Source organism: Crocodylus porosus, unplaced genomic scaffold (genome assembly GCF_001723895.1).
Source record: "Crocodylus porosus isolate Cpor-Errol unplaced genomic scaffold, CroPor_comp1, whole genome shotgun sequence".
NCBI lineage: Eukaryota > Metazoa > Chordata > Crocodylia > Crocodylidae > Crocodylus > Crocodylus porosus.
The window spans coordinates 24,920,318-24,935,898 of NW_017728949.1; the positions used below are offsets into that span (position 1 = coordinate 24,920,318).

The window sequence follows — 15,581 nt, forward strand, 5'->3', positions numbered from 1 at the left end:
CAGGACCTACCGCTAATGAACCTGTGTTGGTTGCTTCTAAGCATAACCTCCCCTGCTGGCCCCTCATGGACATGCGCCAGGATAATTCTCTCAAAAAGCTTACCCAGGATCGAGGTAAGACTAACTGGCCTATAGTTTCCTGAGTCCTCCTTCCTCCCTATTTTGAAAATGGGAACCACATTGGCCCTCTTCCAGTCCTCTGGCACCACACCAGAGTACCACGAGTGCTCGAAAAGCCGTGCCAGGGGTCCCGCAATGACCTCAGCTTATTCCGTCAGCACTCTGGGGAGGACCAGCTGATTTAAATATGTCCAGTCCCTCCAGAAGTTCCCTGACTAGATCCTCACTGACCCTTAGTCTGGGTGCACCTCCTCTGGGGCCTGAGGGTGTCCCAGTGGGGGGGGGCTGATTTGGTCCCTGCTCAGGAAAATGAAGGCAAATAAATCATTAAATAGGTTAGCTTTGTCATCTGGTGTGATGACCAGATTTCCTAGCATGTCTTTAAGGGTCCCCACATTACCCGGTACCTTCTTTTTGCCCCCTATGTATTGGGGCAGGGGCCAGGATTGTGGGGTGGTGACAGTGCAGGGCTGGGGAAGAGTTGTGATCTGCTCCTGGCATGCCCTGCCCACAGAATGGGTGCCCATTCCAGGGATGAGTGGGCAGCAGATTGTGGCTCTGCCCTGGGCCCCAGCCTCACGCTGTCACTACCCCACAATCCCAGCTTTGACTCTGGCCCCAGCCCCAGCCCCACCTGCCTGTCCCATTCCTGGACACTGCTCCCCACACAATTACAGCACCATCCCACCCACCTGGCTAAGTGCACCCAGCTTACATAGGTCCTGTGCCAGTCTCCATGGAGACCCTGCCTGCCTGCTCTGTTTGGCACCCCAGTGGTGGGTGCAAGGTGGATAGGCTGAGGTGCCTAGGCAGTAGGGTTGGGGCTGGCAGCAGTGGTGACACTAGCAATGGCAGTCAGAAAGAGCCACTGTTGCTGAGGCTGCTGGAAAGCAGAATCTGGCAACCACACTGTCCCCACCTTGCTGCACACCCAGGGATGGCAGGACTGGTTGCACACATCATGGCCTGGGCTGCCCCCTGCGCATGGGCTGGTTGTGGCCTAGCTACCCCCTGTGAACTGGATAAAATCCCTTGGCAGGCCAGATCTGGCCCATGTGCCATATTTTGCCTACCCTTGTATTAACCCCTTGGAGGCTGCTGTGGCTCATGGGTTACTAGTTATATAGCCCTGATCTAATCTGGTACAGGATGATACAGTCAATGAGAAGCGTTTGCAAGATTAAAGAGGAGGACCTAAGATTTCTAGTGTCTGAAGAATGAGCGGAATATCTCTGCAGGCTGCTCATTGGCCACTTTATTGAGACCTTTAGGGCTTCTTGGCTACAATCTTCTTCAATACCAAAAGCAATCAAGGACTTTCCATCTGAATTTTGTGGTTTATTTAGTATCTGAACTGATGAAATCTTGAGTTCAGTAAAGGATTTGATATCTACTATCTGCTTGTTGGCTGTATATATACCAGACCCCCCTCCTCCCCCAAGAAAAGTCAGACTGGATCCTAAAGCTTCATTATAGAGGCATATTATGGCTATAACCCATGGTAGTTGACAGAACCACCAACGCAGCAAAATATTTTCCTGTATGAGAATCCCTCTGCTCCTTTTCCTTTGCAGGGCACTCTGCATTCATCTCATAGGAATGCTATGCCATAGGAGCACACTGCATATGTCTTTTCATGTCCAGATAAGCACACATATGCGGTTTGTCATGCCTCAGAAATATTTGAGGTGCCGCAAACTTCATGTAGCACACATGCAACTGTTCACTGCACTGCAAATTTACCATGTGAGCCTGAGCAACTAGAAGCTGGGTCTTCCAGGGAGACACTCTGGTTGCTGCTCCACTGCTTTAAGTGTCCCCATGGCTCCTCCAGCATGCCATTTCCCTAAAGTGGGGCATTTTGCCCCACAGCAGACCCCATGTGCAGGGGTATACACAGCAGCAAAAAGTAGCAGCAAAAAGGAGATGCAAAATTCATGCCATGGGAAACATCTGCCCCTGCATGTGGGGACTTTCCCATATAGAATGATAGTTTGATGCTTTTGTCGAGAGTTGACCAGAGCCATTGTGGGATCCATGGCTTGTTCCCCCTTTATGGAAAATGCCATTTTATTTTCTGGGGGTCTGGAACCACACCAACTGCAACCAGCAGATCTGGGGAATGATAAAGAATAGAGGTGCACCAATAAAATTTTTTTAGCCAATACCAATGGTCAGTTACTAACCAGCCATATTGGCTTATATTGATCTGATAGTTGATATGCAGCCTGGCAGCTTGGAGAGCAACATCCAGCTGGTAAGTCTGTGGGAGGGAAGGGGCATAGGGGAAGGAAGGGGCATGTGAGGGGAGGCAGATTGAGGCCCCCACAGTGAGGGAGAAAATGAGCCTGGGGCAGGTGCAGGTACTGCCCATCTGGGGCAGGCAGGTTGGAGCCACGGATCGCTTGTCCAGGGGGGTAGGAAGGGGGTGCAGATCCCTGCCATTGCGCACACCCCTGGAAGAGGCATGGAGGACATGTGACCTCCCTGGATTTGTATGTGAGGCAAGGGTGGGCTGCCCACTGTGGGCTTGGCCTCTTCCTGGTGTGGGGCCTGGGCCAGGGCTGTAACTTGGGGTGGGCAGGGGTGGGATGGGCAATGGCAGCTCTGAAAGGGGGGTTGTAGAGGAGCTACAGTGAATTTTGGGGTGGCTATAGTCCCCCCATAACCTTCCCTCCCAGCACTGCTGCCACCCACCCCTGCCTGCCCCAAGCACATGCCTGGCCCAGCCCCCTCTCTGGGAAGAGGATGGCATAGCTGCTGGCCCTAAGCCTGCAGCAGGCAGCCTGCCCTCACCCTGTGCACAAATTGGGGGGGGCACAGTGGTGGGAGCTGTACCCCCTGCCCACCCTCTCACACCCCCTGGATGTGCTGCCTGCAGCTCTGTCCCATGCCTGGCTGGGCAGCGCATGCCTTTGTCCCAGCTCCACTCCCTCCCTCACCATGGGGGCCTCAATCTGTGCCCCCCCATGTCTCTCCGCCCCACTGACTAATCGGCTGGACACCGCTCTCCAAGTTGCTGGGCTACATTCCTGGCTACATGCATGCTGCAGCTGTGTGCATGCATGGGGCATTTATCCCTGACATTATCAGTTACACCAGGCAAAAAAAGCCGATTGCCGATAATATCAATTTTCCCTTTATTGTTGTTGATCCAGTATGGACTGATATAGAATAAATAATAAAGAATTTCATTTCAGTGTAATGCTAGTATGCTCCTTCCCTGGCCCTTTTCATGACATATAACTGAAATAGGATGTAGGCTTCATTCGGAAACTGAAAGCAGAGGAGGTGCATCTGAAATTTAATCCAGGCAATCTAGATTTTTACTCTCATAGACTTGGACTACCTAAAACTGACAGCCTGGGCATTAGAAAAGCCATATACAGTCCAGTGTGCCTCCATTGTCTTCATCAATACATTATGGAATCTAGAAAGAACTCAATCAGGAAATCTTAGTTTATCTGGTCAAATTTCTTTCTTGGTATTACAAGAAAAAGAAACTCTCTGGATAGTGGACTTTCTTTTTATATGTATGAAGTTTACCATAATGGGATCATGGTCTCCAGACACGTTTGTAGTATAAAATAAATAATTACCATACTGGTGATCTCAGTTACACTAAAATGCCTCCATGTTGGTTGGCTAGAGACCTGCAGTGAAGCACTTTTAAGAGACAGGTAACAGTCCTCATGGTTTTCTTTACTCAGACATGTCAAACTTCTAAACTGAATATCAGTAAGTGTTTGAGTTAGTCTAAATGATATGTTAAACAAACCTGATCTTTTATTTTTTCTGATCACCAAAGTAAATTTTCATTACTTTGCATCCTTTTGGAACTGCTACAGTTTGTTTGCCTTTATATGCTTGTTATTCTACCATAATATTTATTACGGTTTTTCTTTATCCTTTGCCCCCTACTTCTGTGAATCACTGTTCAATACTTCTTTCTTCATTCATCATTAAAAAGAAGCTGTGCAGCAGAGTGAGAAATTTCTTACCTGATAATTTTCTTTGTTAGCAATTTCTCTTCTCTTTCCACCCACCCTGACAGTCTTTTAAATAACCAGAATACAGACTGGAATTTTTCTCTAAAGGAATTACCTTAAGGATAATAATCATATTTTCAATATGCTTTTTTTCTTATGGTAATTGTTGGACCTGCTTTGTAGGAACTTTTTTACCCTATCTGAAATCATGGGGAGGTGGGGAGTGTCTTAATCTGGGAGTCTGCATCAACAGCATTGGACCATTTCTGAATTTTATAGGAGGGAGCTATTACCTATTTCTGATGAATGAGAAAGAAGTTGGCTAACAGATAATTATCCAATAAAGAATTTGTTATTTATGTCCAAATTCAGAATCTAGATCCAAATGCTGTTTCTTGAGCATTGATGATGATGATTAATACTCAAGAAAGACTGAGTTTTCATATCTGTATTGTTGTAATTAAATTATACTACTGATATTTTATAATGTTATCTTTACATGTTTGCTGTTCACATAGATATAATTATGAGTTTGGGCTCTCTATGGAGATGGTCAGTTGATTTTTTTTTTTTACTTAGTAGATTTGTCCTTTAGGGTTTTTGTTGACTTAGACCATATATAGACATGCAGTTTCTCCTTGGTGAGCTGCTGCTCTCCCAGGGGAAGCCACAAGTGTTCAGTGTTTTTCTCCCAGAACAAAAATGGCCTCTGCAGGAGAAAAATAAATTGAGAATGACTAGGTTTAAATCATTCTCTTTTTTGGCCATACCCCTGAACCTGGGGCCTTGGTCTGCCTGGTATGGGCACTTATTCTGCTACCTCCTCAGAAGCACACTGGGGGCAACTCAGGTGGCCAGAACGCTACATCTGAGCTGAGCTACACACACACTTCTTGCCACTGGAGTGGTTAGCCAGGGTCAGGTGACCTTACAGCCCTTCCAATAGTACCCCCTGACCTGGAAAAGGAAGGGTGTGGGCAGCAAGACTCAACTTTACATCTAGGCATCTGCACCCTTGGCTTGGGCTGCTACTGGCACTCTGCTGGATTTTCTGAATACCCAGCTCAGTTTGTCCATAGACCCTGAGTTTGGCTTGACCCTTTGGCTCCCTGACTTGACTGTGGTTTGATCCCCTGGGTACCTGACCTGGCTAGCCTCCTGACCTTGTGCTCTGCCTGACCCTCTGGATCTCTTTGTTCCCAATGCAGATCTTCTGGGTTCTGGCTTCCCTACACTCAGACTCTACATACTCCCCTTGGGTCTTGGCTGCTCCTCCTGACCCTGGGTGACCCCCAGACCTGGCTGTCCATAGCCCAGCATGATGCCCTTGGGAGAGCATATCTATGTACACATTCTCTTTTGAGAGAAGCCACAGCACAATCCAGTAGAATTCCAGGGGGCTTTGGGCTTTGCTTCTCTCCTCCCACCCCCAGAGAGTGTCACATTATACTGCAGGGGGATACTGGCTGACCCTGAGCAGTCTTGGTCAGCCAATCAAGGCTGCTGTGTGCAATACTACCATATGTCTTTGGAGGGACTGAAGGAGCCTTGAAGAACACTCTGAGATGTATGTACAGGGACTCCCTAGCTGCTTAGTGTTAACAGTGCATGCTTTCTGTTCTTCAAGGGCTAAACACTCAAATGTCTGTTCAGACATCTCCAGGTAAGTTTTTCTACCAGGATAACAAAGCTGGGAGAATTCTTCTAGATTATTTGAATGTGTGTACACAGCCATAAACATAACTCCCTTTCAATACTTGCTTTGGGGAAGTAAAATAAAGTGTCAAGGTAAGTTATAGCTAAGTAGATATTGTCAGAAAAGAGGAGCTATAATCATACATCCATAGAGACGTAATCAGCCTTGTTTGAAACAGTGTTATAAGAATTTCCACACTTTACTTTTCATAGAGTAAGATAAGGTACATATATCCAAAAGGGGGAGAGCAGTTAAAGTACTTAATTTTAAATGAATGCCCGACTGCTTATCTCTGACTTCAGATTCAGAAAGATTCCTTAGAATAGATACTGCTGGACTGCTGTTGGAATGAGGGATATTTTTCCCATAATCAAAGAACCCATGTTTCTATATTATCAAGATATAACAAGATTGTGAGACTTAGTACTTTTGAGTGCCATTTATTCTTATGGAATAGTGGTTCCTAACTACTTCAGATTTACAAAAAACACACAGAATGAAATGTCTGTTTATTTCACAGGGACTGAAGAAGAGAATTAGCTTAATCAAACTAAAATTAGAATTCTTTATATGCTTAAAATGAGAATAATTATGAACTTTTACCCAGCACTTTTCTGTTTCACTGCACATTACAGTAGAGAACACTATTATTCTTTTTGTATAAATCAGAAAACCATGGCACAAAAAGGCAAAGGAATTTGTCTAAGGTCATACAACATGTGGGAACAGACTTTGGATTTCTTGACTCCCCTGTTTACAGCCATTGCTTTATGTCTAAAAGAAATATTATTATATTTAAATTTCATATATCAAGATATTATTTGTAACAAAACTTGACTACCAGCTTCTTTTCATCAATTCATATATTTTTCTGTAAATTACTTTAAAATATTTTTAGAGTTTAATTTGCATAGATAATAATTTTTTCCAGTCTTACTATTGGGTGCTTTAGGAAGATTGACTGATGTATAAGAGGAGAAGTGAAAGTAAATACATGATACAATAAAGGATATATTCTGTAAAAGTCAACTATATGTATATATATTTTATGTCTAGGGGTTGATGGAGGAAAACAAGGTTCAGATTACTGTTATAAATCCCAAGTCTATAACCATGGGCCAGCTTTATGGACAATTTGATCCAGTCTCGCATGAATGGTCTGATGGCATCCTTGCAGTGAGCTTTAGAGCATTTGCTTCTTCTGTTGTAAGTACAAACAAGTATTTTGTGATGTAGGTGTAAATTAATTCTACAGTATTAATAACATGGGCTTTAGTGCATCTTGTATGCACAATTTGTAATAGAATACACCTGGTGCATGTAATGAGTATTTATGGCAGCTTACCATACCCTGAGCAACCAGACTGCAGTCAAAAGTAGATTGGGCTCATGAGACAAGATTACCTTATTTTTCTGAAGTAGGACGTTATAATTGAGTATTAATCCTGTATAACCCAGTATTTGCAAGGCTGGGTCCTTAATTTATGCTTCCCTAAATCTATATAGTTAATATACTATATACTGCTGGAAATATAATAGATCTAATATATTTCTTTGGACTAAACTTAATTTACTGAAATCTGAGTTTTCTGATCAAAATTATTTTCTGTAAACAAGACACCAGACAGGAAATGGTTGATTTTTGATGGACCAGTAGATGCAGTATGGATTGAGAATATGAATACAGTGCTGGATGATAACAAGAAGCTATGTCTTATGAGTGGAGAGATCATCCAGATGTCACCACAAATGAGCCTTCTTTTTGAACCAATGGATTTAGAAGTTGCTTCCCCTGCTACTGTAAGTATCTGTCTTTGAAAGATTACATTGTACATATTCATTATTCAGAATTGAAAACAGTTTTTTCCCAGTTCATTTGCAATGCATTGAATTAAAAATATTTGCTATTAGAGTTTGTATTCTTGTAACTTATTTTTAAGTAAAACATTTTGTAGCTATTCCTTTTAGACTTAAAATTTAGACTTACATTTTTTTATATGAGTATTAGAATACTATTTGAGGTGTTATGCAGACCACCCAGCTGATCCTATAATCATAAACGACTTCAAAGTTCTGACAAGGAAAAGGAAGTGCTGTAAAGGAAGAATTTAAATTAACTACCAAGCAAATTCTGGTAAAATTAACAATCACTATTCCTCTTCTTCACAGTTTATTTACACATATTATGTGTTTAGTGGACAGTGTGATCTTCAATTTCAGGGCCTGTCTGCAGTAGAGTAAAAACTCCTTTTTCATCCTAAATGGCAATCAGCTGCATCTCAGATAGCAACAAAATATATAGGTCACTCATGCGAGATAGGAACTTACCTTAAAATTGCTGTAATAGTGAATAAAAATATAAACACTAAGGGTGTGCCCAGATGAGTGTGCACACAGCACATGCCCCACATGGAGAAATTCCCAAATAATTTGCATCATGGGGGTGGGGAGGAAGGGTTTAATACTTAGCTTAATAATTAGCTTAATCAAAACTAAAATTAGAATTCTTTATATGCTTAAAATGAGAATAATTATGAAGTTTTACCCAGCACTTTTCTGTTTCACTGCACATTACAATAGAGAACACTATTATTCTTTTTGTATAGATTCTTTTGGGAGAAAAAAGTGGGGTGGTGCACATCATGGTAACGTGTGCTGTCCGAAACTGAAGCCTGGCTGGCCAGAGCCATGCTTCAGCTGCTGGCCAGGCTCCCTACTGCTGGATTGCCAATGCTGGAGTCCCGGAAAGCCCCCAGGAGCCAACGTCTCACTGTCGGGGCCAGCCCACATGATGGCCCCAGCCTCACCTACTCCACCTGGGGCAAGAGTGTGCACCAGAGTGTGCATGCATGGGCGTTCCCCAGGGGACAAATAGCAGTAGCATTGCTATGTGCCACTGCTACTTGTCCCCAGAAAAATGCATGTGCACACTTGTCTGGATGTGCCCTAAATGTGCAACGCTAAATCCTAGTAGCAGCTGTAAACTAGGTATTGGGGTCCAAGTATGTTGAAGAAGAAAATCTTTCTGATTCCACCTGCCATCCCAGGAAAGTCAGTTATTCAGTGGTCTAGCTGAGTTTGAATTATGCTTCCAATCTTTCTCAGAGGGACACTGACAAACCAGAAGCAATGCATTTTTATATTTAAGACAGTAGAATTATCACCAACTACTAAGAACTTCAGTATCTAAGTAGTACAATACTAAATATTATTTTAAGGCTCTTGCAGCAGGAAAAAAAAAATCTGTAGAGGCCACACAAGCTAACCATTATACTTTTTTGCAGGTTTCCAGGTGTGGCATGATCTATATGGAACCTCACATGTTAGGCTGGAGGCCACTGATGATGTCATGGCTAAATCTGATGCCATCTGGGCTAAGTGCAATGTATAAAGAATTTATAATAGGCTTGTTTGATCGAATGGTTCCACTTTCTCTTGAGTTTATTAGAAAATGTACAAAGGTAGGATAAAGAGGGTTTTTATTCAAATGTATGAATAATATCAACTGAAAAACAAATAATTTCAAACAAAAATTATCAAGTTAAAGTTTATTAATTTTAACCAAAGTATAGTCAGGGCCCTGCTATATGGAGACTCTTTTGTTTATATGTTTAATTATATTTTAATTTTGCTCCAAAATATATGTTTGACATGGAGTCTACAGGAATATCATTGTCTTTATAATATGTAATAAATATATTGTGACTTCTTGTCAATTAATTTAATATATATTTTATAGAGAATGTTTTTCTTTTATTTCAGGAATTATCTCCTACTTCAGACACAAACTTAGCCAGATCCTTAATGAATCTAATGGATTGTATGATGGATGAATTTGCTGATGAAGCCAAAATTAAAGCTATGAGTGAACGTGACATTTTCTCATGGCTTGAGGTAGGCAGTATTTTTAACACAGAGAATTGTAAAGCTCAAGGTGAACTTTACAGCCATGACTAGGCTCTTAAGTAATAAAACTTAAAGTATTTGATTGTTACAATAAACTTCTTGTAAATTAAGTTTAGAGAGTATTGTCATTTGCTAACTATCTACTTTTTAATTAATACCTATTTTAATCTATGTTTGATTTACTGAAATAAGCTGTTAGCAAGTTCTATAGCAATTGAATGTTTTAACATTCTTCGTAAAAAGATTCTGAGCTTCAAGAATCATAAAATTATAGAAAAGTCTTGCACTTAGGATGGAACAGTTGTATGCACAAATACAGGCTGGGGGTTGATTGGCTAGGTTGCACTACTACAGAAAAGGACCTCGGGATTACAGGGGATCATGCACTAAATATGAGCCAATAGCATACTCTCGTTGCAAAAAACATCAGTAGCATACTGCATTGTATTAATAGGAGTGTCACTTGCAAATCAAGTGAAGTGATCCTTCTACTCTATTTAGCATTGGTAAGGCTTCACCTGGAGTACTGTGTCCACTTTTGGGTTCCACACCTCTAGAAAGATATAGCCAAATTAGAGAGTCCAATGGAGAGCAATGAAAATCATTAGAGGCCTGGGAAGCATGCCTTATGAAGAAAGGCTGAAAGAACTAGGATTATTTAGTCTGAAAAAGAGGAGACTGAGGTGGGATTTGAAAATAGTCTTCAAATTCCTGAAGGGTGTTTATAAGGAGGTTGGAGATGGACTTTTTTCTGTGGCTGCAAGAGACAAGACTAGGAGCATGTTGAGTATTTACCCAGTACGGCCAGGGCCTATACCTTTGTTGCAGTCAGTGTGGATGTGCCATTGGAAAGGTTGCCCAGGGACGTGGCTGTCTGCAATTTCTGATTGGTGGCACTCTCACCTGCCATGACTTGATGGTATGTTTAACTGTTCGGGAGCTGGAATGTACAGATGGTCTCTGTCCTTGGGTTTTCAAGGGGTTCCTCCTTCTCTTTACACTCCCACCCATACCACTGCAAACAATAATACAATCCACAAAAAGACACAATGACTGGAGCCAAGAAGCCAGCAATTGGGCTGAGTTTGCCTATGCTCAGCAGGTCAGGATCATCCAGTCAGGTTCAGCTGTCAATGTCCTATTAGGGTTCCCACCTATTAGGGTTTGGATGAAAAGTCCACCCCAACACAGTCTCTCCCCAGTCAGCTGTTAACGGCCGGTGCTGGGTAGGTGGTGAACACAGGCTCACTGAAGTTTAATCACAGAGTAAAAGTTTAAACTAGATGAACTCCTGAGGTCCCTTTCCAGCCTTACTTTTCTGAAAGTCTATGATTTCCACTAGACCTTTGCTTTGGAAGTGGTAGAAAGAGATGTGAGAGGTTTCACTTTGAAATTTGTCCACACCTGTTTTAGCATTTGTTAGTTTACCTGGTATATTAGTATTTCTGAAGGAAGGGCAACCCAAGAAAACACTTAAATTATTTCTTATGTAACCAGGGAGTCTGTTGTATTTATAAGGAATAGTGGGTTACATACTCCAAAAGCACTTGCTCTAGGAAAAAAAGGTCTATTATATCAATTTCCATCTTCTGCAATTATAGATATAGAGTTGACCTTTTGGGGAAACTTTCTAGTAGTTAAGGCAGAAGAAGCAGGAAGCTGTTACTTCCATATAGAAATCCCTGACCTTCCCCATGTGCCTCCCCAACCTTCCCCAAAAATTGGTCATCATCTGTCCTGGATTTTAACCTTACCCAGATGGGTAGTGTGTATGGCCAGGTGCCCATGGAGGGACAGTTTCTTGTTATTCTCTTACTTCCAGTCTTCATCATGAGGATGGCCCTGTTGAAGAATGTATGTTTGTTCTTAGGCAACATTGCACCAGTTAAGGCCCAATTTCTGCAAGCTATGTATATGCTTAGGGGTCATGTTTACATGTTTATATTTCTGTATTGCATTATTTCTGTAAGAATGTGAGCCTTAGATAAGGAGTCTAAGCCTCTCTATTTTTTTCAGCTGTTGGCATTCAGGAAATAAATAAAAAGTGAATAGCTTTCTTAAATAGAATCAATAAATAAGATCACATGTTGATATAACAGGATTTCCAGGGTGCTGTAAACCATTAGAAGAGATCATAAGTGTAATATTATATCTGTTTATTTAACTTACTGTCATATTTCATAACTTCTGTATGTTAATATTTGGCTTAGTCTACTTCCATGGATTTCAATGAACAAAAAATAGGTATATTGTAAATACACAACTACTGATATTTTATATTTCTATTTTCTCTATGCTAGGGTATTTTCTTGTTTTCATTGACTTGGTCTGTGGGAGCTAGCTGTAAGGAGGATGATCGATTAAAATTTGATAAGCTTGTGCGAGAAATCCTTGATGGACCAATTAGTGACGAGACAAGAGAATGTTATAAATTGTTGAGCAGTATTGATCAGCCAGCTTCAAAGGCCTTCACAGTCCCATTTCCCACAGAGGGAACAATTTATGATTATCGATTTGTTAAAAAGGTAAGGATTACAAAACAAATTGATCACCCATTCCAAAGTGATCTTTTTTTAATATTATATGATGTTTACTACTACTATAATTCATTTCTCCTGCACAGTTTTTTTCATCGCTAATGGACAATGTATTCCACCTGTAGAAGTCAGAGATAGTCAGTGTTGTTGCTGGAGGTTTCAGTACTTCAGTTTACAACAGCTGAATTCCTTTGGTGGCAGAAATTCCAGCTTCTGGTATAATTTCTCCTATCTAATTTGTTACACAACTTTTTCACTTTTATGTGTAAAGTTATAACTTTATTTCACTTTCTAGGTCCTCTTTCCCTCTTCTGTGTTAGGATCCACTGGAGTACTGAGGTTCTAATTTCTCTAGTACAGCATCTCTTTAGCAGCTTCCTTTGGCCCAGCAGAGATGGTAGGCAAGGGGGAAATGTTAGACAATCTTTTGGGCACCAAATGCCCTTCCTCAAGTCAGGAAGCAGACAAAACTTAAGACATTTAAGTCTTGTCCCAAATTCTGACCTAAAATTAGTAGTATAATAATGGGGTAATCTGGGCATCAGCCTTGGAGACCCATTCGGAGAAGGCACAAGCAGTTCAGCTACTGCTGCTGCTACCTCCAGGCTCTGCCCAAAGTAGTCATGGAATGTCTCTTAAATCAGACAATCCACCTTTCCTCATTCTTTCCTAATCCTAATTCTTAACAAAGCAAGGACTGTATGACACACTCTAATCCCTTCTATCTCAAAAGAGGTATCGCTTCAGAGTTCTCATCACTTCAGAGTTCTCCAAGATTGTTTTTATCTTTTTCTGAGAAGATCATGGACCAGTCATTGTTAACATTTTATCAAGATAGCTTAGAATAGTGATTCTCAACCAGGGTACTGGGGTATCCTGGGGTGCAGGGAGATTCTTTGAAAGGTACCACAGGAAGTGTGAGCAGATAAGGGCAAGCTCGTTCTTGCCTGGCCACACCCTGCCCCCATCATCTAGCCCTTCTATAAGAAAGTAATTACTGTAATTAGTTTTTGAAATGGACTGCCACTTAATTCACAAAAGTTATGTGCCTTGAGTCTGACAAGGGGTATATTGAGTGTAAAAAGGTTGAGAACCACTGTCTTAGAATAACATGCTCAGGTTGGGAGCTCATTCAGTCAAGGAATGGTCAGCTTTTTCATCCTCTGTGTAAAGTGACCATCCTAGTTACCTGAAAAGTAGATCCTGGAATTTGTCTAAACTTTCCCTATTGTAGAAACATCAGATAGGTCTTTTGGTAGCTTTTGCTCAATATGGGGAAAACAACTTTTCCTGCCTATTGTTTTTCTGCTTATCCTTTGCTTCTGTGATCCACTGCTCAGTACTTCTGCTTAATGGTGAATGAGGAGAGAACTATGTAGCAGAATGATAATAATTTTCATTTCATTTCATTAATGGCTTCTTTCCATATTCAAACCAACTTGATAATCTGGAGCTGAGTTGGATATAATTTAGAACAAGCTGAAATTTTTCTCTAAAGAAAGACTAGGATATGAAATTATTTTAGGGTTATGTGTTTATTCTATCAAGCTGCTAATGGTCACTGCTAGTGATCAGTTGATGGCACATCACAGCTTTTGGTGATTGAGTTTGAAGGGAAGAGCTTAGAAAGAAAAATATGCTTCTTAAATGATAAGTTTAGTCAGGAAGTTCAAAATGTATATTTGTTTTACTTAAGACAATCCAGACATGTCTACATGTGGCTGTATGGTGCCGTTGTTACTGCACCGTCAGATAGTACTTCCTATTGAAAGTACTAAATGACAGCACAGTAACAGCCCATAATGCACTCTTCTGGCTGCACAGTTATTTTCAGCTGCTGTGTTGCCATAACAGTGTGCTATAATGACTGACCATGTTGCTATGTTGACGTAGCTGCAGCATCACAGTTTTGCCTGTCAACACTACTTTCCTGTAGTGAATTGCTATGGCAATGTAGCATCATGTCTAGAGGTGCCCTCCTTGTCCTTTAGTCTTTGCTCCTATGTTCTACTTTTCTTTTGTAATACTCTGAATGGTCAGCACTAAATCAGGTTAAGTATAATTTTTTACAGTACACTAAGAGTAGTCTGGTTTTCAATACTCACATGAGTATGAGTTAGAACAGAAACAACTTTTATAGCTGATTGTCCTTTAAGTTTTATTTAAGATATAGTCTCCTGTATCAGTGCAGATCTCTTTTCTTCTTGGTATTCATTATTACACTTTTGACTTTTTTATAAATTAAAACAGGGAGAAGGAATATGGGAGCCATGGGTAGAAACACTCAAATTGGCTCCTCCAATACCTCGCGATATGATGTTTAATGAAATCATTGTACCAACTCTGGATACTATTCGATACTCTGCTCTAATGGAATTGCTGACAGTGCATCAAAAACCTTCCGTATTTGTGGGGCCAACAGGAACTGGAAAGAGTGTCTATATTATTGTAAGTAAGTTTTAAAACTTAAGCTATTTATTGTTTAAAATATGTAGGGTAAGGAATAAACTGACAAAACTGTTGATCAAAGCAAAGTAAAAAGCCAGTGAATGGATATTATGAAGCAAAACTATGGATAATGGTAGTGCTATGTTTTTTAACATTTAGATTGACCAATTCACCACGTTTTCATTAAATTTCAAATACTAGTGCCTTGTTTATCCAGTGCAACTGGGAAGGCAGGAAGAAAAGATTTGCATCTAATCTCATCAAACTTTCAAATTTGGTGGTCATCCGTAATGGTGATGAGATACAAATGTAAGAATGCCATCTGAACGTGGAATTTGCAAAGAAGATACGATGGGAATCCAGTATATAGGTCTATTATTTAAATTGAAATATACTAATGTGTCATGCATGAAAAACACATGTGATTAAGGAAATTCCATCTAGGTGCTCTGCTTAACAAATCACATTGTAAATTCCAGTTGATTTTAAAGTTGAGCACCTACTTATGTCCTTTTCTGACCTGAAGCCTAAAGTTTTTTTGTTATAGTTTATTGATATCACCAAAATGCTTTATAGAACTTATGTTGTAGTATTTGGTTGCTGCTATTATTCTTAGCACAAGTATTCCTTCTTATTGGGGATACTTACAAGAAGAAGTAGCCCTTAAAGTTCTAATATACTATTTCTATAGTATTTTCCTAGTACAAGGAGTCAGGTAAAATGGGGATGTTAGGCATCAAATTCCATCTGAAATTACTATGTTTAGGTTGACTAGTGATATACCAGACAGCCTGACTGACAAAAAAGTTTATGATTTGTTCTTTGCCAGAACAAAACTATTGCATATTATATAGTGCTATGTCAAATCTCAGATTTCTTGATAAT

The 15,581-nt window shown here is 40.7% G+C and overlaps 1 protein-coding gene across 2 annotated transcripts in view; it reads left to right on the top strand.

Moving 5' to 3' along the window:
• DNAH7 (dynein axonemal heavy chain 7) overlaps positions 1–15,581 on the top strand; it is a 226,155-nt gene that overhangs the window by 111,109 nt on the left and 99,465 nt on the right. For both annotated transcript variants that reach the window (XM_019553881.1, XM_019553882.1), the window contains 6 exons: positions 6,862–7,011; positions 7,423–7,605; positions 9,090–9,266; positions 9,568–9,699; positions 12,012–12,236; positions 14,499–14,696. In XM_019553881.1, coding sequence (XP_019409426.1) covers positions 6,862–7,011; positions 7,423–7,605; positions 9,090–9,266; positions 9,568–9,699; positions 12,012–12,236; positions 14,499–14,696 — 1,065 coding nt within the window. The remainder of the gene's footprint in view (positions 1–6,861; positions 7,012–7,422; positions 7,606–9,089; positions 9,267–9,567; positions 9,700–12,011; positions 12,237–14,498; positions 14,697–15,581) is intronic.